Source organism: Podarcis liolepis (assembly GCF_965112155.1).
Source record: "Podarcis liolepis genome assembly, chromosome: 11".
Classification (NCBI taxonomy): Eukaryota; Metazoa; Chordata; class Lepidosauria; order Squamata; family Lacertidae; genus Podarcis; species Podarcis liolepis.
In genome coordinates, this window is record NC_139565.1 from 47,993,156 (window position 1) to 48,019,975 (window position 26,820).

At 40.5% G+C, this 26,820-nt stretch overlaps 2 protein-coding genes and 1 long non-coding RNA gene across 12 annotated transcripts in view; 2 read left to right on the top strand and 1 right to left on the bottom strand.

The window, feature by feature from the left end:
* The window catches only part of NUP155 (nucleoporin 155), a 37,168-nt gene extending 14,128 nt beyond the window's left edge, over positions 1–23,040 (top strand). The window contains exons 14-35 of one of the 2 annotated variants that reach the window (XR_014517226.1): positions 886–996; positions 1,922–2,016; positions 3,720–3,808; positions 5,036–5,098; positions 5,186–5,336; positions 5,594–5,660; positions 7,275–7,393; positions 8,100–8,203; positions 8,913–9,046; positions 10,425–10,616; positions 11,108–11,246; positions 12,649–12,784; positions 14,108–14,261; positions 15,169–15,273; positions 15,418–15,572; positions 16,906–17,237; positions 17,852–17,965; positions 18,461–18,581; positions 19,156–19,266; positions 20,541–20,677; positions 21,868–21,974; positions 22,631–23,040. Coding sequence is in view for 1 of the 2 variants with exons in the window: in XM_083465698.1 (XP_083321824.1) it covers positions 886–996; positions 1,922–2,016; positions 3,720–3,808; positions 5,036–5,098; positions 5,186–5,336; positions 5,594–5,660; positions 7,275–7,393; positions 8,100–8,203; positions 8,913–9,046; positions 10,425–10,616; positions 11,108–11,246; positions 12,649–12,784; positions 14,108–14,261; positions 15,169–15,273; positions 15,418–15,572; positions 17,108–17,237; positions 17,852–17,965; positions 18,461–18,581; positions 19,156–19,266; positions 20,541–20,677; positions 21,868–21,974; positions 22,631–22,769 (2,673 nt within the window). In the remaining variant the exon portion in view is untranslated. The remainder of the gene's footprint in view (positions 1–885; positions 997–1,921; positions 2,017–3,719; positions 3,809–5,035; positions 5,099–5,185; positions 5,337–5,593; positions 5,661–7,274; positions 7,394–8,099; positions 8,204–8,912; positions 9,047–10,424; positions 10,617–11,107; positions 11,247–12,648; positions 12,785–14,107; positions 14,262–15,168; positions 15,274–15,417; positions 15,573–16,905; positions 17,238–17,851; positions 17,966–18,460; positions 18,582–19,155; positions 19,267–20,540; positions 20,678–21,867; positions 21,975–22,630) is intronic. The other variant, XM_083465698.1, reaches the window with a different exon arrangement.
* On the bottom strand, positions 18,590–24,648 carry LOC310689098. The gene is made up of 3 exons (XR_014517314.1): positions 24,318–24,648; positions 23,979–24,030; positions 18,590–19,036 (listed from the first exon to the last, which is right to left on the bottom strand). It is a non-coding gene; the product is annotated as an uncharacterized lncRNA (long non-coding RNA).
* A 96-nt stretch (positions 24,649–24,744) lies between these two features.
* Positions 24,745–26,820, top strand: part of CPLANE1 (ciliogenesis and planar polarity effector complex subunit 1) — a 54,676-nt gene continuing 52,600 nt past the window's right edge. For 5 of the 9 annotated variants that reach the window (XM_083465625.1, XM_083465630.1, XM_083465628.1 and 2 more), the window contains exons 1-2: positions 24,745–24,869; positions 26,133–26,273. In XM_083465625.1, the coding sequence (XP_083321751.1) occupies positions 26,193–26,273 (81 nt within the window). In that variant the 5' untranslated portion in view covers positions 24,745–24,869; positions 26,133–26,192. Of the gene's footprint in view, positions 25,020–26,132; positions 26,274–26,820 lie in introns of all 9 variants that reach the window. The other 4 variants (XM_083465623.1, XM_083465629.1, XM_083465632.1 and 1 more) reach the window with 3 other exon arrangements.

Consider the following 26,820-nt stretch of genomic DNA (forward strand, 5'->3'; position numbering starts at 1 on the left):
TAGAGGACCCTCAGTGTCCCTTCCAACTCTACTCTTCTGTGACTCTATAAAGGTAAAGGTAAAGGGTATACTGATGTATTATTCTTTCTTACTCCAGTAATTTATTCCCCTGAAACGTCTTTGTTAGAGCCTTTTAATGTATATGTGTTAATCATAATTGTTAAACGTGGGACATTGTATGACTTTTGTGTAGATGCAAAATAAAACTGTCTTAATATGCTTGCTCTATATGATAGAGAATTTAGACATGAGAGGACTGTACTTAATTTCTAAAAGTGAGAAGATCAAGCTTGAGCCCTGCCCTCCAGCCCTGTATGTAGCACAGGTGGCTATGTTTATTACCTAGTTATGAAAAGGTTTGAGGTACAGCTCTGATATATTGAGGTTGTTTCAAATATCTCTGAAACTAGGCTCTATCTCTACCTGAAATAAAGGCATGGGAGAAGATTCCCCCCACCCCAGCCCTTTACTGTAGCTTAAATATTGTTCTTCGTTGTATATTATAGCTGCTTGGGAATATTACAGGTTCAAACCTTGGCCAAGGACTTTCTGGACAGCCTGGAGCAGGCATCCCCAAACTTGGCCCTCCAGGTGTTTTGGGACTACAACTCCCATCATCCCTAGCTAACAGGACCAGTGGTCAGGGATGATGGGAATTGTAGTCCCAAAAAACATCTGGAGGGCCGAGTTTGGGGATGCCTGGCCTGGAGCATGCCACTTCTTTACAAACCATTCTCCGTTTTTGTAAAATATAATTATTAATGACTTTCCTTATAGGGCTGTCATAAAGATGAACAAGGTGCAACAAGTGTAAATTATTTTGGCCAATAAAAATGCTATGGAAATCACCATTAAATAAATAAAAAATGTTCTGTTTTTCTTTAGGGGAGTTTTATGTTTCATAAACTCAGACCAGTAGATCAGCTGCGGCATCTTTTTGTGTGCAATGCAGGAGGTGATGGAGAAGAGATTGAAAGATTTTTCAAACTGCACCCGGTGAGAATTTAACTTTTCCTTACTATATTAGGCCAAAGATAGAACTAGGGGTTCAACATGCTACCTCCAGCAGTGGTATAAGCTCTTATAAGCTCTTATAAGCAGGTTATGATAGTGAGAGTGATCCCTTGCTGGCTATGTAAGAAACGGGGGCGGGGGGGGGGGAATCATCTGAGACTCAATTTAGGTGTCTCTCAGTGGCTAATAAGGGACACGGGTGGCGCTGTGGGTTAAACCACAGAGCCTAGGACTTGCTGATCACAAGGTCGGCGGTTCGAATCCCCGCGACGGGGTGAGCTCTCATTGCTCGGTCCCTGCTCCTGCCTAGCAGTTTGAAAGCACGTCAAAGTGCAAGTAGATAAATAGGTACCGCTCTGGCGGGAAGGTAAACAGCGTTTCCGTGCAGTGCTCTGGTTCACCAGAAGCGGCTTAGTCATGCTGGCCACATGACCCGGAAGCTGTACGCCAGCTCCCTCAGCCAATAAAGCAAGATGAGCACCGCAACCCCAGAGTCGGCCACGACTGTACCTAATGTTCATGGGTCCCTTTACCAGTGGTTAATAGTTAGCCTCCATTATGTTTTTGTTTGTTTGTTTTGACGCTGTCTTGATTAGTGGCCATCACCCTATTTTATCTTAATAGATTCTGTAAGTGTGTTATTAATTGTGTTGGACAGGTAAGGCAGTTAAAAATGTAATTGTTCAGCATGCTCCTCCACTATAGTGATGACTTCTAGATATATACCTAACATCTGGTAGCAACACTGGCTGCAATTATTTACACCCTTATATGGGCCCCGCTGGAGTCAGTAGGACTTACTTCTAAATAGACAAGTTACCCTTTAGTCCCCTTGCTCATTTCATTAAAACTGCACCAAGATTGTTCTGTCATTTTTACTGATATTTTTTAATGATGGTTCTTACAGGAAGAGCAGGCTTGTGCTACTTGCCTAATACTTGCCTGTTCTTCTGCTGCTTGTGATAGAGAAGTATCTGTTTGGGCCACTCGAGCATTTTTCAGGTAAAATTATTCATATCTGCATTATGCCAAGAGATTATACTTTAAAAATCTATGGTATCCCAGCAGTAAATGGGTTGTGCTGGACTCTGGTTGGAACATATGAACTGTTAAAACTAAGCATTGCATAAAGTTTCATAGCTGATTCCTGTTTCTCAGTAACTATTGTGCTATGTTTCATTTTGTCATTATAGATTTAAGATATGATCATGCCTCTTTGTACCTCACTCTTGAGAAAAATAGTTTAGAGAAAGCAGCATCTTAGTTCTAATTTGTGTTGAAATTACCTTTTTAATTAGTAGGCACACAGTGGCTTTGTTTAATAAAACAAGCCAACTTCAAACCATGAAACTGACTTGCTTTAATAAACCATAGCAAAGGTTAGCCACAGAGGCCCAATCTGCGTGTCACATTAAACTGTAGGTAAAAACAAACTTTTATTTAGCATGAACCCTCAGAATGCTAATGCACACTGCTGAAAAGTTCTTGCTCCACTTCTGCTGCTGTCCGACTGTAAAACAAAGTCAGGGTCCAGGGGTGCCAACTTAAATGAAATATTGTGGGGCCCAGGTAAGCCCCACCCTGCATAATTGATCACATGACACAGTGCACATACACCATTTTAATGGCAATGCCCATCAGCTTTGAGGGAGCCAAAGCCTTCATGGCCCCTAGGAGTTGGCTCCTATGTCAGGGTCTGATTTGTTGTGACACTCAAACCCAGCCTAATGGTTTGTGAATGGTAACCAAGGTTTGTTCATGGCATGTGGTTTCTTTGAGGGAAGCAAACCACAGACCCTAGTTCAGATGTCATGAACAGCAAGGCTATGGCTTGTTTCCTGAGGGCACAGCAGCATGTGGAATGGAGCTACGGCTTTTCAGCAGGGTTATTATGGCAGAGCTAAAAGTTTCAAGGGGGCTTGCTATCAGCATTCACCAGCTGATCTACACATGGGGATCTCCCTAGTACAGCCAATCCCAGCAGGGTTTGATTGAGCGCTACTTGCCAAAGAACACTTGAAAGCACACTTTAAACTTCCAGTTGTTCCTTTGCTGCCACCCTTTTGTCCTGTTTCACACCTGATGGTTAGCTGTGGGGCAGGTGGGCATGGTTAAGGAAAAACGGTTTTGGCAGTCCTAATTTGGTCCATAAGGGACGCGGGTGGCACTGTGGGTTAAACCACAGAGCCTAGGACTTGCCGATCAGAAGGTCAGCGGTTCGAATCCCCACGACGGGGTGAGCTCCCGTTGCTCGGTCCCTTCTGCCAACCTAGCAGTTCGAAAGCACATCAAAGTGCAAGTAGATAAATAGGTACCGCTCCAGCGGGAAGGTAAACAGCGTTTCCATGCACTGCTCTAGTTCGCCAGAAGCGGCTTAATCATGCTGGCCACATGACCTGGAAGCTGTATGCCGGCTCCCTTGGCCAATAAAGCGAGATGAGCGCCACAACCCCAGAGTTGGCCATAGCTGGACCTAATGGTCAGGGGTTCCTTTACCTTACTAATTTGGCACATGGGCCAGAGGGTCCCCTTGACACACCATTACAGGGTTTAGACATAGCATTAAACAGTGGGCAAGCTGTTTTTTACATATGCTTCACAATTCAACTACCTAAAGAAGTATTTATTGACTGTTTGACTGCTTAAAAATAATCTGAGAACTGATTGCAGCATTGATACAGTTGTTTTAATTTTGTGAATCTCAGATATGGTGGTGAAACACAGATGCGATTTCCATCCACCCTGCCGCCTCCAAGTAATGTTGGGTACGCACTGGGATCTCCTGTTCCACCTGGTAAGCAGCAAACATACAGTGGTGCCTTGGCAAGATGAAAAACTCGCTAGACGAAAGGGTTTTTCGGTTTTGCGTTGCTTCGCTAGACGAATTTCCCTATGGGCTTGCTTCACAAGACGAAAACGTCTTGCGCTTTTTTTTAAAGCCACTTGAAGAGGCGCAGTTGCGACGGACCGTGCTTCGCAAGACGAAAAACATCGCAAGAAGAAAAGACTCGCGGAACGAATTCTTTTCGTCTTGCGAGGCACCACTGTAGTCAGTACCTTTAGGCAAGAGGGGGGTTTTTTACCTTTTATTTTGCAAAAACATTCCATCCACTTGCACCCACTCGCGTGGCTTTAGTAGTCATTCACTACTGTTGAGTTCATGATTCAGAAGTGCATTTATACTTACTGTACAAATGCCCTTCCCATGCTGAAAGAAGAGGAAATTGACAGTACTTTGAACTGTTTTAGTATACAGATCAATTTAGCAACATAAACCTCCTTCATATTTTATATCTACAATATGTGAGCATTGAAATAGTGATAACAATAAATGAAGATTTGAGGGGCGGAACTAATTTTCTCTGTCCTTCACCCTTTCCCATGTGTGATGCAAAGATACGCCCGTCCCTCTAAATTCTTTCAATATGTCTTGAACTCTAAGCCATCTCTGCCAGTGGCATCTCATAGCAAACTGTGGGTGGCAGACAATTACTGAATAAAAATGATCCCTTCTCCCTGCCTCAAACTCCCTGGTTTTATATTGTAATCTCTTAAAGCTGTGCTCTGATTATTGCTTTTTTAAAAATTGTTTTTATTAAAGATTTTCTTGGGTTACAGAAGTACATACAGCATCTCTTCTTTCAGTTCATAGAATACTTTCTACAGATCATTCATATTTGATGTGAGACACGTTATGGACAGTATAAAGTTGGGGGAGGGGAGAAGGGGGATAGTAAACTGTCATTCTTCTACATAGTGTATGCATAAGGATTTTGTGTTAGCATCACGTGGGTCAGTTCTATTTCTGTTCATTTATTGGTTTTTGTGGGTGGTGAGATAGATATGGGGGGGGGTAGGGTGTGGATGGTTGCCTATAGTTGACTGCAATGAGTTTTGTTTGTGTGCTTGAGGGGGCTGTTGGATCAATTTGTATGCTATTGGTGGGTTCCTGTTGTCTTGTTGGGCTATGCATTATTGCTTTATGGTTGCTTTATAGTATGCATTGCTCTTCTTATATTAGGTTCTCCTATGTCTGCTAGTAGCCCCTACCCTAATCCAAGCTTTTTGGCAACACCAGCCCAAGGTATTTCCTTTTAATTATTTAAATATATTTCTCTAGTACTTATAATCTTGCTTCTGTCTTTTTTTTAAAATTGAGTTTATGTTCCAGGTTTGCATCCTCCAGCCATGTCAACTCCAGTGTTCACTTCAAGCAGTCATATGTCTCAACCCAGTGCTTCTCTTAGTGGCATAATGTGCCCCGAGATAGTGTTTTCTGGAAAGCACAATGGTATCTGCATATATTTCTCTCGGATCATAGGGTAAGTTATTTATGGAAAGGTGAGAATACATGTTGTTATAACCTGACAAAATGAAGTTTATCTTAACTGTGGTTGGTGGAAACAACCAACTTCAAATGGTGTTGGTGTGTTTCCACTAAATATGGATAAGATTAATCATGGTTTAGGGTTTCACAGCACACTAAGCTGTGGTTAAGCTTAAAAGGGAAGCAGAAGCTTCCAGTGTCGTCATATGGTGATCACATGAAATTTCAAAATTGTATTTTATTGCTTTCCAGAAACATTTGGGATGGAAGTATAGTTGTGGAGAGAGTTTTCAAGAGTGGCAATCGAGAAGTTGTAGCTGTAAGTACTGATGAGTATTAATGGCTGTTTTGGAATCTTATATAAAGTTTGTAAGAGTAGTTGGTAGTTTGGGGCTTAATACTGGTGTTGATGTCTATATATGAAGGAAATCAACTTGGTGACTATGGGTCAGTGTGCCATCACAAAGCACCACACTGCATAAGAACCGTATTATTATTTTCTTCATTTCAGGAAGATGGATTTAGAAGGGAAGGATGAATATGTTTGTCCCTGTAATCATTGGGTTTAATAGGTTTGGCTGGAACTTAGTACCAGCATGAATCAGCAGAGGTGACTGTAACCTTTGATCTTCTTTGATAACAGTGGGTGCCAGATCCAAACACATCACTTCACTGTAGTGCCATTCTTAGTATAGGCATATTCAGAGCTTGGGGGGGGGGAGTAATAAATGCATAGTAAGTGCAAGCCTTTAAACTCAAATGCTGATGATAATAAAGTTCAGGGGTCGGCAACCTGTGACCCATGGGGGTCTAACCGGCCCATGGATCCCCGCCGCCCACTCGGTCGGCTCCTGTGTGCTGCGCTAAACCGCCGCAGAGCAGAACGGGGACTGCCTTCCGCAACACTGGCTGGCTTCCCATTGGCTGCAGGAACTTCCTGCAGCCAATGGGAAGCTGCGCATGCCTCCTCCGTGCCGGAAGGAGAGCCGGAAATAGTGGTTGCGCATGTGTGCGTGCACGCACTCCGGCCCACCACGGTGTCTGCAGGACCGTGAACAGACCCAAGCCACAAAAACTTTGCCGGCCCCTGATAAAGATGAATAGCAAGTTTCATCTTTGAATTCTACTCCTCACCCAAATTCTCTTCAGATAGAAAAACAGCTTGTCATATAGAAGGGTTCAGCCATCCCTCTCCCAAAAATATTAGTAGCTTAATTTTGCAGAATCAAGTGGTAGCTTTTCTACTTCAAGGTGGTGGTGGTGGTTGCAAGTTTGAATTCTCCCTCTTGGTGATCTCAAAACAAAAACCCATTACTACAAAACCCAGTTTTTGGAGGGAAAGGACAGGTTTGAAGGTTAATCTCTTGATTCTTCACAATGTGTAAGCTTAGAAAAGCAGTTATTTGTGTAAACATAGATCTGGATTCTGTTTACCTGTTGCCAGGTGTGTTTCTCTGGAGGTTTCTGGGATAGGGCAGTCTTGATGATTGGGAAGTGTAACTAGTAACTCGGCAAGGCTGATATCAGGAAGTTACACCATAAAGGGAGATTCTGGCCCCAACACCAGCTCTTCCTGATCATCACAGCAAAGAGCTTTTTCAGCTTGTCCAGAGCTGCACAGAATTGGTTCAGCAGCAACTAAAAGGTTTGCCTTTTTCTCCTCCCCATCTCCCTCGTAAGGAGTGGCTTCCTCTACAGTTCTCTTTTCATACACAGGGGAAAGGAGAAATTTGTCGTCTTCCCTTCTTCCCCTGTCTGACTCCAGCTCAAAAGTTTTTGCAAAGCAATATTTCCTAACAGTGACTTTTCCTGGTTACCGGAGGATTCACTTCCTAGTCATCTACCCAGAAACCTCCAAGAACAGAAATTTAGAATAAGTTAAAATCAGTTAGTTTCAAATATGTTCATTTCGGTTAACCTCTTTCTTGTTTAGGTTGAAAGCAGTGTTCCACCACAAGTGTTAGAAACTGTACTACAAGAATTAAAAGGGCTGCAGGAATTTTTGGATAGGAATTCACAATTTGCAGCAATAGGATCCCTTAGAAATCCCAGGTAAGATTAAGGGTGTTGAGGAAAACAAGCATTGGTGGTTGACAGCTGTGTTGTACAGATAACTGGTATGAAAGTTTGAGTTGTTCCCTTAGAAAACATATGTATCTCCAATATTTATGGATGGATATTTGTGGTCTTTATAGCAGATATATTATCCAACTTGATAGGTCTCTATAGCAGCTTACAAAATACAGCTTAGGCCAGTTTTCAGCCACATATTGCTTCTGGAGCAACCATATTTCTTCTGTGAACTACCAACACTTTTACAGTTTAATCAGAAACCACAAATGAGGACTTTGGGGGACCAAAAAGGGACTGTGCATTAACCTGTCAGTCCTCAGGCCGTGGGTACTAAACTGACTTATGCCAGACTCCTGGTCTAGAATAGCTTCCTAATAACTCCCAGAGCACTTTAATTTAGGGCTCACAGCCCTATGGGAGACTCAAGGTCAGCAAATACAAAGTAGAACTCATTTGCCCTACCTGTCCCTAAGTCGTCTTATTATATGGCCTTTCCCAGACAAAACAAAAAGGTGCTTTGCAGGATGCTTAAAAGGATGGTGAATCTGAGTTCACTGTTAACATATTAAACAGCTTCTGCTATCTAAACCAGTTTTTACTACTGTATATTTGGCATGCGACGGCCCCAAGCACACCATACCCTATTTATACACTATACATTTTTTCCTTGTCTTTCATGAAAAAGCTTTGCCACCTCAGCTAACCTGCAGCAGCGATTACTCGGATTCATGCGGTCCGATGGTGGAAGTTCTCAGCAACTGCAGCAAGAGCTCCAGAGAAAGTTTCATGGTATATAAATAGCTCTTTTTTATTTTTTCTCTTCTTTAGCATGTATCTTTGAAGAAAAATACATGGGGACAATTTCTCTCTAGCTTTAATAGTAAGCAGTGAATATTTTGAGACTGTTTGAAAGAGAAGAGGCTAGAAATAGAAAAAGCAACTTGAAAGAGAAGTTGCTGATTACAACTCATTACCAAACTAAAAACTATGGAGAGACCTGATCTGAAGAGAGATATTGGATTCATGTCCCATTATACACACTAAAGCTAAATTTGGCCATCTATCCCTTTAAAAATCCCTTGCCCTTCCCTGTGGAACCAACTGCCGTAACAGTCATCAACAGTTATAAGGTTGAAGCGACCTCTTCTTCTGACGAAGTGTGTATTACACACGAAAGCTCATACCTTGAAAGCTTATATTTAGTTGATCTTCAAGGTGCCACTGGAATTATTAAAAAAGATTTTTTCATCTTTCATCTTTACTACATTTACTATGACTACATTACCATATTAGGGATCGCTTAAACCTGGTGAATCCTACCTAGCAGAGAAGTGTTAGAACTGGGTCAGCCAACGATCCCTTCATGCCACATAGTTCTTGGTTTCTAGTGCTTGAAAACGTTTTGTGAAAGCACCTGACACATTTGCCCTTGTGTGTATGACATGTTCAGGGGATAGAAATAAGTTATAACTTAGCAGTGTCCGTTTCACTTTTACAGCGGAGGCACAATTAGCAGAGAAGGCCTCCCTTCAAGGCATCCAGCAACTTGTTCGGAAAACCTGCCAGGCTTTGGCACTGTGGAAGCTTCTTTGTGAGCATCAGTTCAACATTGTCGTGGGTGAACTTCAGAAGGTATGTGCCACAGCACTCCTTGCTTCTTCTTTTATTTTTAAACCATTTTTATTGATTTTCCAATAAAAAACATATGCCAATTAAAATAAAAAACTAAAATAAATAAGACCAAATTATAGTTATTAATTTTTCAGAGCTCCCCACAGTCTGGACCTTAAAGCATATCTCTACATCTCAGTCCTGCCTCTCCTCGTTGTTTCCATGTTTCCACATCTTGATTTTGACACTTTATAATTCTCTGTCCCTGAGTCCATGATTCTCAATCATGTCAAACGTCATGTACTTTCACCCATCGAGTACAGCTTTGTTAGTATATATTTTTCCAACTGTCTTTTTATCAGCGCAGCTTCCTCTGACTCCATTCCAATCCGGGATGTTGTCCAAGTCTGTTATCTGAAGTTTAATGGCGCAGCAACTCCCAATCATTAATTGCCCAAACCAGGGGTCTGCAACCTTTAAGACAAAAAGAGCCACTTGGACCCGTTTCCGAAGGGGGGAAAAACTGGGAGCCGCAAAACCATTGCGACATTTAAAACAAATATATCTCCGGAGCCGCGATCTGACAGCGGGCAGGAAGGTGACGTCGGGACGGTGCGTGACTAATGCACGCACCGCCCCCATGCGACATCACAGCCAGTACAGCGCCCGCCACAGTGGGGAGTGTCGGGGCGCACAATGCGCCTCCTCCCCTCGCTAGTATCCGCCCCGGAGCCGCAGCAAAGGTGTAAAAGAGCCACATGCGGCTCCGGAGCCGCGGGTTGCAGACCCCTGGTCCAAACCTACCTTTTGAGCTTTATTGAACCAGTACCTTCCAAGTTAAATTGTTAGGCAAAACTGTTTGTAATATTACAATGCAGATAAACTGTATTCCACAAATATTTGGCGATCGATCAGCCTTTGAGCACTTCTTGCTTCTTGACCTGGAAGACAGGAGTTTTATTGCTCAAAGCAGAGCATTGGGATCTTCTGGACAATAGGTATCACTTAGTGGTTTTGCAGTCTTTTAAATATTTCAGAGTGCCTCACTATTTTAAAAGGCAACCTGCAAAGTACCAAAATCATTTTTAATTATGATGCGAGTTCTTATATTGGTGGGGCGGGGTACAAATAATAAATTATTATTATTATTATTATTATTACTATTAAAACAGAGTTTCACGCAGATGTAGAGGGTGGTTTGCAGGTTGTGCCCTTCTCTGCTGACATTATCAAAGTTATTTTAATCTTAGGCATATTTTTTAAAAAGATAACGTGTGCTGTAAATTATGCTCTCCTTGATGGTTTGTTGTAATGTAAATGCAGCAGGATTTCTCTCTTACGAAATTTAAACAAGAAAAAAGCATTTACAGTAAAAATTGGGGGGGTGCTTTTTCCATAGGAGCTTCAGGAACACCTGAAGGTGACTACTTTCAGAGACTTGGTAATTAGAGATAGAGAGCTAACTGGAGCCCTTATTGCATCCCTCATCAACTGTTACATCAGAGACCATGCTGCTGTTGATGGGATTAGTTCACATTTACAAGACATCTGCCCGCTGCTCTACAGCACAGATGATGCTATCTGTTCCAAGGTATGGTATAGTAACCAATATGAGAAGAAGTAAGGGTGTAGGGGTTTTTTGTTCGGTTGTGTGTGTGCATTAGCATGCTATTTCTGCATCTAGTGAGGGCAATACAATATGAAACTTGCATTGTGTCATACTGTGCTCAGAATAATACACATATAGAAGTGTTAAGATTTATCAGTTGTCACAGGAAGATGTTTAATATTAAACTACTGCGATCATTTTAAGAAAATAATTGAAAGATGAGTGTTACGATCTGTAGAAGGATAAGGGGACAGCTTAGCACAAGAATAATTTCCTAGACAAAAAATATCACTTCTGGACAGGAAGTAGAAGAATTTATTGCCTTCGTTAAGTGTGAGGGATGCTTCAACCTCCATCTCAGTAAATCAACATGCAGTGCAAAGCTGATATAGGCCTTGGCTTCCCACTGAAAGTTCAGTGTGTGAAGTTCAAATGAAGAATGCAGACTTTGATCTATGCTTGTGTCTTACTAGGCAAATGAACTACTTCAGCGGTCCCGACAAGTTCAGAACAAATCTGAAAAAGAGAAGATGCTAAGAGAATCTTTGAAAGAATATCAACAGATTAGCACACAGGTAGATCTTGCCAATGTCTGTGCACAGTATAGGCAAGGTGAGTTACAACTTTAACTTTATGAATATAGTGTTGTTTCCAGTGTTAAGTCATCCTCAGAGTAGACCCAGTGGGTGGTATTCAGCTAGGTTTTATTCAGAGTAGACCCATTGAAAGTAATGGACCTAGCTTAGTCATGTTCTTTAATTTCAGTGGGTGTACTCTGAGTATAACCTAGTTGAATACCACCCATTGAAAGAAAGGGACATGATTTAGGAGCATAATTTCTACTGATCAACTTATCTTTATCTCTGCAGACCAACTGCAACAGGAATATCAGTATTAAACAGTATAGGAAATGATGCACATACATCACAGTTAGAAAAAAATACAACAGTAAAGAACACATATTTTTCCCTATCTGCTGCCATCCAGTGGCCCAGGATCCTGGTGTGCTCTCTGCGCTGTTCACAAGGAGGCAGGCTCTTCTGAGAGTGGCTGGGTCCTGCAAGTGGAGGCACCTTCCCACGTCTTCTCTGAAACTATTCTTTCTTCTGCCTCCTCATTGAATAGATGCAGGTCTCCTGCTTTTTGCAGAACAGATTTTTTAAAAATAAGAGGAAAAGATAGGAACCACGGAGTGAGAGTGTGCTTTTGGCTACTCCAAACCAACCTCATGGCTGCGTTTCACCCTCACCCTCACCCACTCCCTAACTCCTGTCTCCTTCCTGAAAGAATGAAGTCACAAGCAGGGTAACTGTGACTTGTGTTTGGTTTCATGGATAGACACCATTTCCTCCTCCACCTTCAAATAAAATTCAGATTCCCTGTAATTTTTATGTTTGTGTGCATCAGGCAGATTTTATCACTTGAGAAATCTGATATCATTTGTGTAACACTTAATACATGAATGGAGGGTTTCAGAAACTAATCACACAGTACTCGTGATTTTGTATGTGTTCGAATTTCAGTGGTACCTCGGGTTACATACACTTCAGGTTACAGGCGCTTCAGGTTACAGACTCCGCTAACCCAGAAATAGTACCTCAGGTTAAGAACTTTGCTTCAGGATGAGAACAGAAATCGTGCTTCAGCGGCACAGCAGCAGCAGGAGGCCCCATTAGCTAAAGTGGTGCTTCAGGCTAAGAACAGTTTCAGGTTAAGAACGGACCTCCAGAACGAATTAAATACTTAACCCGAGGTACCATTGTATACTGTCCTTGCATAAAATACTGAAAAATTGAGAAAACCTAGTTTTCCAGGGCTTCAGAGAAGGACATAGTTTTCAAAATGTGGGTAGATGCACAGATGCCCCTGCAGCCCACAGTATCAGATAATTAGAATTAGGACTTTGCATTTTCTAATTTGAAATAGGTTGTTTGTATTCATTTTGTCAATATTCTGTAGTATTATGTTCACTCTTATCTCTGTTAATGTATTTTTTTCCCTTTTTAATCTCAAGTACGTTTCTATGAGGGTGTGGTAGAACTTTCTCTCATGGCTGCAGAGAAGAAAGATCCCCAAGGTCTTGGACTCCATTATTACAAAAATGGAGAACCGGAGGAAGATGTTGTTGGATGTCAGGCTTTCCAGGAAAGGCAAGTTTGGGGATACAATTGAAATGTTCTTCAGGACAGAGAATGAATGAATGAATGAATGAATGAATGAATGAATGAATGAATCTTTATTTGCATCAGGCATCGGCCATAGCAATAAAACAACAATATGATATACAAAAAATAAAAAGTCAATTATATAAAATACATTTTAGGTTTTGAATCAATAGTCAAATAGTGGACCCTATTCTAATTGCCCCAGCTAAGCAACCTTTGCTGTCACCTGCTCATCTTCATCTGCCAAGAGAAAGGACACTGTGGCAGTGGCTGGGTGACCCAGAATGGACAATAAAAGAGGGGTGATAATCTCATTCCTCAAGTCTTTATAAAGAGTGCAACCAGAAAGGAATGCCCCACCGATTTGGTGCTGCCATCTCCGCAGGGACATAAGCGTTTTTCATGTGGAATCTGTTGGAATCGTCCCTCAAGTACAGCTGAGAGCAACACATTCAATCTTGCGAGAGTAAAGGCACACCTGTATTTTAGAATTGCTAGGTTATGCAGATAGGGTGCCAGAGAGTCGAAATGGGTAGGTGGAAAATAGTCATACCATGGGCAAAATTTCCTTATTGTGGCCAAGTTGTTCTGATGCTCGATAGCATTTAGGCGCTGACAAATTAGACTGTTTGCTTTACTAAAACCCAAAGTGAGTTTTAGGACGGAGATGTTAGCAGTTGTTTTCCAAGGTTGTGGATTTATGGAAATAAAGTAGCCAAAAGGAGAAGTGGAGTGCTTTAAGGTTCCCTCTACCTGGGCAGGGCTTAACCTGAGGCACTGGGACTCCCCTCTCCAGGCTTTGTAGCCTTAAATACAACAAAAACTGTATTTGTGAGCCAAATAGGAAAAAGACAAATTGATGGTAAAATTACAAAAACTATGTACACTTTAATATCTTGTAGGGGTGTGTATATGAGGGGGATTTTTTAATGTCAATAAAAAGTGACCAGTTGTGATGTTTATTTTTTATCTTCCTGAGAAATGGAAAGGGTCCAAATTTTTAAGATTCACCATTGCTATCCCCCCTGCCCCTGCAGATGTGTAACCAAGGAAGAGTAACAGAGTGGGTCGTCGGTGTGTGTTTCTTTATGTTGCTTTATCCACTAATTATTTTGAATTGCAGGCGAATTCCTACATATTTTCTACAGCCATTCCAGCCTCTGGCAATCTAGGAAGTGATGTTAAGAGTCAAAGCTTCTACTGTCTTGCACAAAATAACATGCATATGCAGGACAGTAAATTGTTGCTGTGGGTGCTTGGAAATTTTTGCTTGTGAGTCATTTTCCTGTGGTTTCCACTTTTCTGCAGGCTAAACAGCTATAAGTGCATCACGGACACTCTCCAGGAGTTAGTCAATCAAAGTAAAGCTGCTCCACAGTCTCCCAGCGTGCCCAAAAAACCTGGTCCTCCTGTCTTGACATCAGATCCCAATATGCTAAGCAATGAAGAAGCAGGACATCATGTAAGAAAAAACATGGCATACACTGAATTGCCATTAACTTTGCCCAGGAAGTACTTTTAAACTTGTCATAAATCTAATATCCAAGATTCAAAGAACTGCTTTAGCTTGCCGAAGGAAGGCCTTGAGTAGGCCCAGGAAAGGCCTGCTATTCGACAAAATTCCCTTCAGGACATGTATGTTTTTTTCAGATCCAGACTACTAACTTACTGTAAATTTATTGTGAAGCTGTTAGTACAGTTTAACAACCTTCACCTGTATTATTATTTTTTTCAAAGATCTTTATTGAAACTTAACATATATACATAATAACCAAAGTTCTCAATGATTCCCTCACATAAAATATAATATCTAAATTACAACAGCTGCATAATTATACACTTAATTATAAAACCCACCACCCACCCTCTACTTCCCCCCACAGCAATTCAGCTTCTTTATATTTCTTTCTACCTTTCTCCCCTTGCATTCTATAATAAATTATTTTTGTTAAATTCTTATTTTTCCTTCTTTCTTTATTCATTTTGTTATTCCTACATTTTTATTCTAAGCCTCTTAGCATGTCATTTTTAGAACAATATTTTGACATATAATCTTCGAAATACTTCCACTCCATTCTTAACTTTTGATTTGATTGATATCTTATAATTGAAGTTAATTTTGTCAATTCTATATACTCATTTAATTTACAAATCCACTCTTTTGTTGGTGTGTCCTGAGATTTCCATTTAGTAGCAATCACTACCCTGGCAGCTGTTGTGGCATATAAAAAGATTATAAAAACCTTCACCTGTATTATTCATTAGAGGAAATTAAACTGGTGCATAGGAAACACCTAGTAGAACTAAAAGTGTAATAAAAATATACTGTTAGAGATCTTTTTCAATTCCCTCCCCTTCTCTCATTGCAGTTTGAACAAATGCTAAAATTGGCCCAGCGTTCTACGGATGAACTATTTAGTATTGCTCTTTACAGCTGGTTGGTCCAAGCTGATCTGTCAGATAAACTGCTGCAAGTAAGTAAGGTCACAGACCAAGTTGATGAAGATAAATAAATACAATGTACGGTGTTTAAGCTACACAACTTCATGGTCACATTTCATAAAGCACTGCATTAGCAAGCTAATAGGACTTTACATTTCCCCCCTTGGTTCCTGCAGATAAACTCTCCCTTTCTGGAGCCATATTTGGCACGCATGGCCAAAGTTGATCAAAACAAAGTTCGCTATATGGATCTTCTGTGGAGGTTTTTTGAGAAAAACGGAAGTTTTAGTCATGCAGCCAGAGTTCTTGCAAAATTGGCAGACATGCATAGGTAAGGGTAGCTTGTTATCAGTAATTGCATCTAATGTTTTGATTGATTGATTGATTGATTGATTGATTGCTCAGCCTTCACTGTAAGGTCCCAGGACAGGGTGAAGTACCTCCTGTCTTCTTTAGTTATTTACTTACGTTACAATTTTTGCAAAGCAATCTTTATGACACCAAGGTAGGACAGAACTTGTGACCCATCAAACTCAGGCATGGCCAAACTTGGCCCTCCAGCTGTTTTGGGACTACAATTCCTATCATCCCTGACCACTGGTCCTGTTAGCTAGGGATGGTAGGAGTTGTAGTCCCAAAACAGCTGGAGGGCCAAGTTTGGCCATGCCTGATCAAACTGAACAAGCCTACTGACCAGGCATTGGGGGCTCAGCGTGTTTGACAATCTTCCTGTGATTTCATCCCCAAGTTTGCCTCAAAAACAAGATTACTGACCCCCCCCCCCAATGAGTCGTCATACATGGCTGGCTGGTGAGCTGTGTTTGACTGGTAGATCCACAAATTAAAAGCTTTGAAATGGATCTGCAGGTAAATCGGGGGCTTAATTCTGTTCGAATGCACTCACATATATGAACATAAAATTATTTATGCAATTCATGTTGTGGAGAACTACAATCCTAGGCACACCTTGAACTTATAAGAGCTTTTTCTGAGTATGCATGTAGAGTGGGATGGAGACTCTCCAGCCCAGGCATAGGCAAACTCGGCCCTCCAGATGTTTTGGGACTACAGTTCCCATCATCCCTGACCAATGGTCCTGTTAGCAAGGGATGATGGGAGTTGTAGTCCCAAAACATCCGGAGGGCCAAGTTTGACTATGCCTGCTCCAGCCTATGGGCCAGGTGTGGCTTGTGGAAGGTTCCCATCCAGCCTGCAACCTCTCTTCCCTGGTCCTGAGCTGCTGCCAATGGAGGAAGAGATCACCTTGTTTCTATACTGGGAATGACCTTTTTTCAGTACCCCACCTGAAATAGTAGGAAGAGAGATTGCAGCCCCCCTCTGGAGATTCTTTTGGCTATCTATGGGTGAGGAGAGTGATTCAAGCTTACTCCTGATCATGCCCAAGGTATAATCTCAACTAGCCTTAAAGAAGTAGCAATGTTTTCTTAAGACACCAACAAGGAAGCATTTTTTTCCATGGCATACAGTGTGGGGGACTCCAGTAGCATAGGATGTGGCTGTAGCTGCTAACATAAAAGCATTTACATGCATTGAGGAAATTAATTGTGGATAGCAGTTGATAAGTTTTGACCGTGTTACCAGACCATGCATCTGTATGTAACATTTCTAAAACTGAATTTTTATTGGTTTCTATGTATTTCTAGATGGTATAGAAGAAATGACCAAGGTGCAAGATGCGAGGAGATACAGAAGTAATGGTGTTAGAGCAGTTAGACAAAGAATAACGTACTGCAGAGAAATAGACAGACTGAAGAACTAGATTAAAATATTGAAAACAGCTAACATTCTTGTGATAATTGCTCATAGAAGCTACCATATTAGTCACACCATTATGTCATTTAACAGCACTGAGATCTCACTTCAGCAGCGTCTTGAATATATTGCACGTGCCATTTTGAGTGCTAAGAGTTCCACAGCCATCTCACCAATAGCTGCAGATGGTGAATTTTTGCATGAATTGGAAGAGAAAATGGAAGTAAGTATGATAATTAATTTAGATGGCATTGATGGATCTCCCTGACCAAGCTGGTGGAGGTGGTCAGGGGTGATGCTGGAGAACCCAGGACTGTGTTCCTGAGAGATTTCAACAGTTGAAATAAAATATTAAAATAGGTGTGTTAGATAAGCTTCTTGTTTTTAATAATTAATTGATTTTATCTGTTAATATGTTTATGTTCTGTTTATGGGCAGCACTTGGAAACTCTGGTAACTAAGTGGTATTTAAGTAGCTAAATAAACAATCATAATGAGGCCATCTCAACTGTGTCGGCACAGGACTTCATTCTAACTCGAGCAACCTACCATTATTGTGTAACACGGTGGCTGAAATGGCTGCCAGTTTGCTATTGGCCTAGTTTATAGTTTAGTTGTTGACTTATAAAGCCCCAAACATCTTGGTATCCTGTTAATCTGAAGGAGTAACTTTGCCTATATAGACCTAGTCAGCTATTTTGAATTGCAGAGTCCATATGTGTTGTGTGTATATGTAGTCATTGTAAGAAGTGAAATGCTTTGTGTTGGAACTAATTGTAGGTGGCTGCTGATGTTCACTGAGCTTTTAATTAAAGACTATTGTAATATTTTAATCAGGTTGCAAGGATTCAGTTTCAAATACAGGAAGCATTACTCCGTCAGTGTTCTCATCATTCCTCAGTACAAGATGCCATTTCCCAGCTGGATTCCGAGTTGATGGAAATTAGCAAGGTAATTATAGTAATATAATATATAGAAATTATAGTAATAATAACAAACATTCCCAGGCTTCTCTGTATTGTGCAAAAAATTCATCTGATATCTCCCAAACAATTTTTTCCACTTAATCAAGAAAAATTGCTCTGCCTCACCAGTTTTTTTAAGTGTTTTCTTTTACATGTTTCATTTTATTTTAGTTCTTTTATAATACACTGTTGTGTGCTGTCTTTAGCAGTCATCACTCTTGTGTGTGAAAAACACTCATATATATATATATATATATATATATATATATATATATATATATATAATATGCATATTTCTTGTGAAGCTCCACTATTGGAAGATTGAACAGGTTTTTTTTTAAGAAAATCTTTTATTTGTTATTTAGGGTATAGGTATGCTATTCAGTATTTTGTTTAATGTCTGTAAACTGCCTATTAATCCATTTATACTTCATTCTGCATTTGATCTATGTGAATGATCAAACTTGTTTTTAAATTGCAGCTTTATGGGGAATTTGCTGATCCATTCAAACTCTCAGAATGTAAACTGGCTATTATTCATTGCGCTGGTCATTCGGATCCTATCTTAGTGCAGACACTTTGGCAAGAAATAATTGATAAAGGTAGGTTCACGTACTTAAAAGAGATGCCTAGAAGCACACAACATTATGGAATGACTCACTTCTGTGTTGCTCTTCAGTCCAGTTTGCGGGGTGGGAAGGAAGTGACAGGAGTGAGCTGGAAGTAAATCACACCGTGCAAGTTGGAGTCAACCGTTTATTAGCAAGAATATGACCTGCATAGATTTGGCAGAGTAGCTTAATCTTCTTCAGCAAGCAGGCTGTCAGATTCATTAGCAAAAAATAAACCTTGCAAATGAAAGGTCTAGGCTTTATTTATGAGTTCATTTCATCCTACTTCTTTTATTATTAACGGTAAACATTCAACAACTCTGCCAAAAAGCTTAGTGTCATGGTTTCTGTGTTCTTAGCCTAGAGACAGCATAATTTGTATCACCAGAATATTGTTTTTAAACCATCTGGAGTCCTATGAAACTGGAAACTCATTCATAGCCCACCTATAGGAGGGTAAATTGACATGATTATTTTTTTTAGTTGGTTCTGCATGTTGAAAATGGAAATAACATAAATGCAAGCATTTAATTGATCTTCTAAAAGAGTGTCTTTTCTATTTCAGCGCTGAGTGACAGTGTGACTATGAGTGCTCCTGACAGAATGCAGGCTCTTAGCCTGAAGATGGTAATGCTTGGCAAAATCTATGCTGGGACACCTCGCTATTTTCCATTAGGTATATAATTCAAATTAAGGATATTTGGAGATACTGAAAAATAAAATAACAGAATAAAACAAAGAACGAACAGGAAATAAATCCAATAATTCTTCCAAGAGTATATGTTAGATCAAAGTCAGTACCTTCTGTATTATCAAGTACTGAGGTGTCAAATTCCATATAAAATATTTATTAAAAGTGTGGGTGGGAGAAGCCCTACTTAAGAATTTGCCTGAATGTGTGTGATTTAAAAGACTCTTGGACTGGGGTTTGGGGTGGTGGTGTTGCTGTTATTTATATTAATTTATTTCTATCTTTTAGATCTTATTATTTATATGGAAATTGTTTGATTTTGATGTGTTGTTTTTGCTGTTTTATTATTTAGACTACTTTTGCTATGTTTGTAATTATGTAATTATTTTCATATTGTAAGTTGCCTTGAACATGGCTTAAACTATGAAAAGGCAGCATAGAAATAAAAAGGATATATGTGGAAGGATGTAGCTTCCACACAAGGCCTGTCCTGAGACATATAAACTCCACCCGGAGCCTTCCCAAAAGCACCTTGTGTATGCATTTGACTGAATGCTCTTAGAAGACTGCAAAATGGAAGGAAGAATGTGCTTTGATTGTGAGGAGGCTTCTGTGCATATCCATTAGTTTCAAATAGATTCTGCATGTACCCAGGCTCAAAGCAACATCTGAATTTCTCTGAACAGAATTAGAAGTAACTGTAGGTAGTGACCATGTGGAGCACAGGAGCAGTGTTATAAGTATGTGGAAGGTGCACACAATTTTCCATTTAGAGGTAATGCCCTCATATGCAGTTGAGTCATACCCTGAATATTGAAAATACACATTCTTCTTTATGGCCTCCATAGGTCCCAGAAATGGGTATGCATTTGCATGGGTCCCATTTTTCTTGAACTCTAGGGTAGCAGGGATTTTGTCCTCGCCTATAGTCATCACTCTGTACACATGGAGGTGAGGCAAGCACCTTCCCAGTCATTTCTCTCAAGCCAAACTTGAAAAGGGCAGAACATCTTTGTTATCGCTGAACTAGAACTAGTTGTTGTTGTGAACTAGGAAGTCAAATGGTCAGAGTCCCCAAACAGTCTCTTCAGAACTTCCTGTATTGCACTGTGTCCACGTTTTTTAAAACATGTACTGAGTAGATTTCCTGTCAGGTTGACTTAAGTGAAGGAATTCACAGGCATATAAAAGAAAGAATAGCAACTAAACTTTGCAGCAAATGTTTTGCATCTCATTGGCCACTATTTTTTCCCCCTTAGATTTCTTAGTGCAGTATCTAGAACAACAAGTTTGTTCTTTGAACTGGGATGTGGGTTTTGTAACTTACACAATGCAAGAAATTGGTGTGCCGCTACCAAGACTTCTTGAAGTATATGATCACCTATTCAAAGCACGGGTAAGAGGGAAAACTTAGCATATTTTCTTGTTGATCTGTTGTTTAAATTCCATATCATCACAAATGATGGGGGTGGACCACAGAATACCAGATTTTTAAAGGCATATCACGAAACGGGTGAAAATGCCACACCTACCAACATACTGGCCTTGTATACAAAGGTTTAAAAATACCTTGTTACTCTTTTTTTTACCCCCATCTTCTACCCCTCCCACTACTCAGTTTCTTTCATTTTCTTTAAAAACAAGACTGGTGATGCCACAAGCAGGAGCCACTTTAAATTGGAGAACTACCCAGTAGTTGAAGACCAGTGCTATAGAGCACTGACAAAATCTTTTTTTAAAGAACAACACAGCCCATCTTCTGAACAGTTGCTGTGACTAGGGAGCTCCTTGGTTCCATTCTGAGCCTTATAAACCATAGCCTCATTGCAACAAGCCTTATTTCAGCTGCAGTTGCTGAAAGCGAACCACCATTTCTAAATTTAAACTGAGCCTAGTGTGCCCATGTTGTATAATACCACAGCATGGTAGACAGAGTTGCCATAAGTTGCATGGGGCTACTTCTGTCAAGGATATGAGTTGGCAAGGGAGGGCAGCTAAGGTAAGCAGGAGACTTGTACAAGTGCATGCGGTGGGGTAGGGGGTTAAAGAATTTTGGAGGTTATGTAAGGATAGGAAAGAACCCTCTACATCTTTGTTAGCTAGGTAAACTTCTGAAATTTGTAATAAAACCTGACAAACAAATTCAGTATATAATAATCGCCTGTCATTTCTTTGTTATAACAGGAACATTATTGCATAAATTTTAGTATTTTGTGTATTGACATTTTGGGGGTTTTTTAAATTATTTATTTCAATTTATATGCTGCTTCATTGTTAAAAACCTAAAAGCGGTTTACAGAAAGATATAACGGGGACGACGACACAATCCTACATTAAAACATACAACATCTAAATACTAAAATGGATTAAAATTGTCTCAACTTTCTAAGCATGTGGGTAGGCTTGTCTAAACAAGAATGTTTTTAGCAGGTTCCAAAAAGGGTACAGTGAAGGAGCCTGCTTCATCTCACTAGGCAAACAAGTTCTTTCAAATGCAGAATGGGTATTATGTGGCACTCTGTAGTACACTCAACATGTTGATGAATAATTTCCAAATTCTCACGTATTTTTCTTTTTTCTTTACAGGATCCATACTGGAGTAAAATGAAGAAGCCTTTGCACCTTTTGGAATGCATCCATGTATTATTATCAGCATTTGTGCAAGAGCCTAACAAAATTCTTGCCTTTGAAAGGTACTTCTTTGAATGCAGATGCTGTAAACAAACTTAATATATGCTGGAAATGCTTGTCAGATGAACTGATCTGGACTCTGCTATCATCATCTGAGACCTTTCTTTGTGCGCCTTTTCTGCAAGAGGCCTAGAGGGTGGCCTCACGACAACGGACCTTTACTGCTTGTGGGATGCTCTCACCAGGGTGACTCACCAGGCACCTTCATTACATATCTTTAGGCGTGAGGGAAAATATTCCTCTTCTGCCTGGCATTTGGCCAATTAAACAATCTATTGCCTTTTACACTGTTTGTGGTAGGGTTTGTGTTTTTGTTTGTTACTCTGTGTTTTTATATTCTAAACAGCCCTGTAAACCTTATATGAAGGGCAGTATAGAAGTTTAATTAATAAATAATGTAAGTGGTGATTTAGAAAGTAACATAAGCAAAGAAGGCAGACTGCTGAAGGAGCTTATCATACTAAATTGTATACATCTTGCTCAGAACGGACACATCCCACTACAACCACCAGCATATCCCATTACCAACTTTGTTGCAGAAGATCACTGACCCTAACTGTAGCTTAAGATTTAGAGGCAGCACATTTCTCTACAAAGTTTTGGGTCTCTGTATCCTAACAATAAACTAAAACTAACTGTTTTCTTTCTTTCTCTTTAGGCGGCGATTCACAAATATTTGCTTGGATGCTGTTAGCTGTTACCTTGTTGAACTGCAGTCCATAAGTCCAACACTAGCTGTACAGACAATTACAGGGAACTTTAAATCTCTACAGGCTAAATTAGAACGGCTTCATTGAGTGATGCACAACTATTTCTTCAGGTGGAATGAACTGTCACTGCACTGGAATCTGAAAAGGCAAATGCTTATTAAAGCATTAAAACAAGCTGTGGAGCTTATCATAGTTCTGTGTTGGCTGTTCTTAACTAACCTCACATAGAATGCAGAATGGCAGGTTGTTTCTCTTCTTTTTTTAGTACTAAATTTTTCTAGCAGTGAAACAGTTTTATATGCTTTGGATTAAAATGCATTGTATAATCTTGCCCTGGCAATTAAAATTATTTTTAAAATTGGTTTCTCTATTAATTTTGCATAGAATTTACAGTGGAATCACACAGCTATGTATTTGAAAGTTTGCTATGAAAAAGAGGCTTAGGATTATAAATGGCAACTACAGACAACTCCCCACTTGGGCACGACTGGGCACATGTGTGGTGCCGGGAAATTGGAAGTGGTGGGAGATCTGGAAAGTGTGGCTTGCGAGGAAACCCAACATCTGGTTTAGATGTTGCACACATGCTGTATCATGCATAATCTTAGAAAAGTTATTCTCTCTTAGGTGTAAGAAAGTGAGAACAGGCCTGAAATCTGCAAATTTTATAAGCACATGTACTCAGTGAATCAGGATATATCTTTAATTTATTAAGAACACCAACCCTAGTGACCCCAGGTAGAAGAAGACATTGAAAACAGGAAATCATTTTTTAAGATGTGCTTGCTGTTACAGATATTATTTATAGTTATTATTTATTTTGTTTAGCCAAAGCCATTACAAAAGATAAAACATAATAAAAATGGAATAAAGCACATTACAGTTAAAATTACTATTGAAACCAGACAATCTGTCATAAGTTTGCTTTTCTGAATAATTTAATTTATAATCCCCTCAATTTTTTCTCCTTAAAATTGCTGCTCTAAAGGCGAAGCATGCCACTTTTTTAGAAGGTGCCAGGGCACCTGTCCTTTAGTAAAAAGTTAATCAAATACCCGATCATTGTCTCAGCTGGGAGATTTAAATATTTTAACAAGGGTGCTCTTAAGGCCTATATTGGGTAAACTAGTAAGGTGTGTGTGTGTGTATTTTATGTATTTGTATATGTTGTATGTATTGCTTATATATCCACTTACCTTAAACTCAGTGAAACTTGCTCCTTAGTAGATGTGTATACATATAAATGTGTATACATATGTAGAATATATATAGGATAGAAATCTTGTGCACACTTACCAGAGAGGCAAACTGTACTTCACTGCATGGGCTTTCTGAAACGCACGATTCCCTACAAGTAAGAAAATGTTACGTGGGGGGGGGGGTTCCTAAAGGAGCCCTGCATAACAACACCATGGGGTAGGCATACTAAGGCCCAGGGGCTGGCTCCGGCTCAATCGCCTTCTAAATCCGGCCTGCGGACGGTCCGGGAATGAGTAAAATGTGACCTTCTATATAAATTGCATCTCTGGGTTATTTGTGGGGCATCGGAATTCGTTCATTTTTTCCCCTTCCAAAATATAGTTCCCCAAGGTCTATGGGGCTGTTGCTGAAAAAGTTTGCTGACCCCTGACTTACACAGTCCTGTGGCACCTTAAAAACTAAGCAAATTTTATTACGGCACAAGGCTTTCGAGGGTCGAAGCCAACATTTTAAGTCTTGAGACCAAGGATGGGGAAATCCCTTCAGATATCGTTGGACTCCATCTCCCATCAAGCCCTGCGCGCAGCAAGGATGATGGGAGTTGTAGTTCAACAGCGTCTGAGAAACCACTAGCATCCTAACCCAGCTTTTTAAGGTGCCTCAAAGCCTTTTTGGAGAGGAGGCGCGTCTGGAATCCGCACAGGCTGCAATCCGTGCGAGTCCAGCGCAGGGGGCTAGAAAGCGGGCTCGAGCGAACACCGAAACGATATAAAAGACGGGGCGGCGCGGCCTCCAATCTCTGCCCGTTAACTGCCGACTCTTGATTCCCATTTCAACGGTCGCAGAGCGACGCATGCGCATTCGGTCGCTCAGCTCCTCCCCCACCCCTGCGGTTGGTCGCTCGGGAGGCAGTTGGGAGCCGCGAGGAAGGGAAACCGTTGGCGCTGAGGGGGAGAGGGAGGCGGTGACGAGACGACGACGCGCACGGTGGGTCCGCGCAGGCGGCGCCCGCTATGAGGAAAAGGAGGCGGCTAGGGAAGAGCTCTCGCCCACCCACCCTACTCGACCTCTCTATTTCCCACAAAAATGCGCTTATCCCTTCTCCTGCCGGGGGTGGGCTGAACCTACATGCCCGAGGTTGAGTGGGGGAGGCAGGCAAAGCTTCCTTTATATAGGGGGGGGGGCGGCAGGCAAAGCTGGTCGGCAGCTTCATCTGTCTATCTATCTACTGTATCTATCTATCTATCTGCATATGTATGTATGGAGAGAGGGGGTAGGCAGACAAAGCTGGTCGGCAGCTTTGTATATTGTATAAAATCTGTATGCGGCAGTTACTCTAACTAAACAATCTGTGACCTGGTGGGTCATTGCTTTATTGTTATGTATTTCTGTGTTTGGATGCTGGAAACCGCCCTGGGATCCTCAGGTGATGGGCGTCATATAAATTTAATAAATATTGATAATGCTGATAGCACTTGGAATACAGTATAATAAATCTGTTGCTGCCTCTCAAAAGGGATATCGTGGAGCTGGAAAGGTGCATTGCTGACAGAAGTGCCAACCTCACCTGTGTAGGGAACAGATGCTTATCCTGCTCCCCAGGGTTTTGGGATCCAGTTATGGGTTTTGTGGTCCCTCTTTGTTTTGTTTTTGCCCACACTCCCCAACCCCCTGCATGAAAGTGAAAGTAGACAGACTGCGCTTGATAACAGCAAATGCTCCTGTCCCCGAAAATAACATCAAAATAATCAGGGCTAGAGCAATTTCCTTATGAGGAAAAGTTGGGGTGGAGATGAGCAAGGGTGGGACATGATCAAGGTGTATCAAGTATCCTTTTCTCAGTGCTTGAACCCCAGGGTGTGAAATGCTTTTTAATACAACTGCAACTCATAGTTAAATTTCAGCCTTCACTAGGATAAGATGTAGTGACTGCCACCAATTTTGCTTCAAGGATTAGACTAATTGATGGTGGATAACGGTTATTAGTCATTATGACCATATGTTGCTTTCAGGATTAGAGGCAGTATGCAGTCATTGGAGAACAACAGCAGGAGAGTTTATTGCTCCCATGTCTTGCTTGTAAGCTTTCCAGTTGGCCACTATGTGAGACAAGATGCTACACTACATAGGCCTTTGGTCTGATCCAACAGAGTTTCTCTTACATTCTTTTTACAATGGTGTACATTAATGTGATAGAAGTTGTTCTATAAATTTGAATGTCTCTATAGTTATGTGCTTCTTTTTTTACAGTCATGTAGAACGACGTTCCCTTTTTGAAAAGTTTAATGGCTATACCACCTTTTAATAATCATGGAAATTAAACTGGAAGTTCTAACTTCTACATGTATCAAGCAAAGGAAGCCATGGCCTCAAATCACTTGGCTGGGACAGGTAATCAATCATCTGCTATTTTTGTATGATACAGTAGGGGCACAACACATCTAGAATTCAGCCTACTCGCTGAAGTGAATAGTACTTAAAAATGCTTGATTAGATTATGTTCTGTGTTTGGTTATATTGCAAAGAACTCATCCTTTAGAGACCAGTAATAAAAATACAGATTTGTTAGGAAATTCAGGGGCATATTATGGTTATGTCTGCAACTGCCACTTCGTTTCACAGGATTTAAATTCTTTACATATGAAATAAATAAAAAAATGTGTAGGAATTCTGTTAATATTAGTTTTCATATGATTTGTTTCCATGTGTTAAAAGACACTGTCCATTCCTTTATTCATCTATTTATATAAAAAAATTGTATACAGCTAAATCATGAAAGTACATCAGTACAGTTTACAACATTAAAAAGATAAAAACCGTACAATAAAAGTATAAAAAGTTAAAAACATTTTAAAAGCTAAAAAGTTAAAAACAAGTATCAATAAACATTGTGGAAGGATGAATTCTTAATTGCCTGCATAGGCCTGGCAGAATAGAA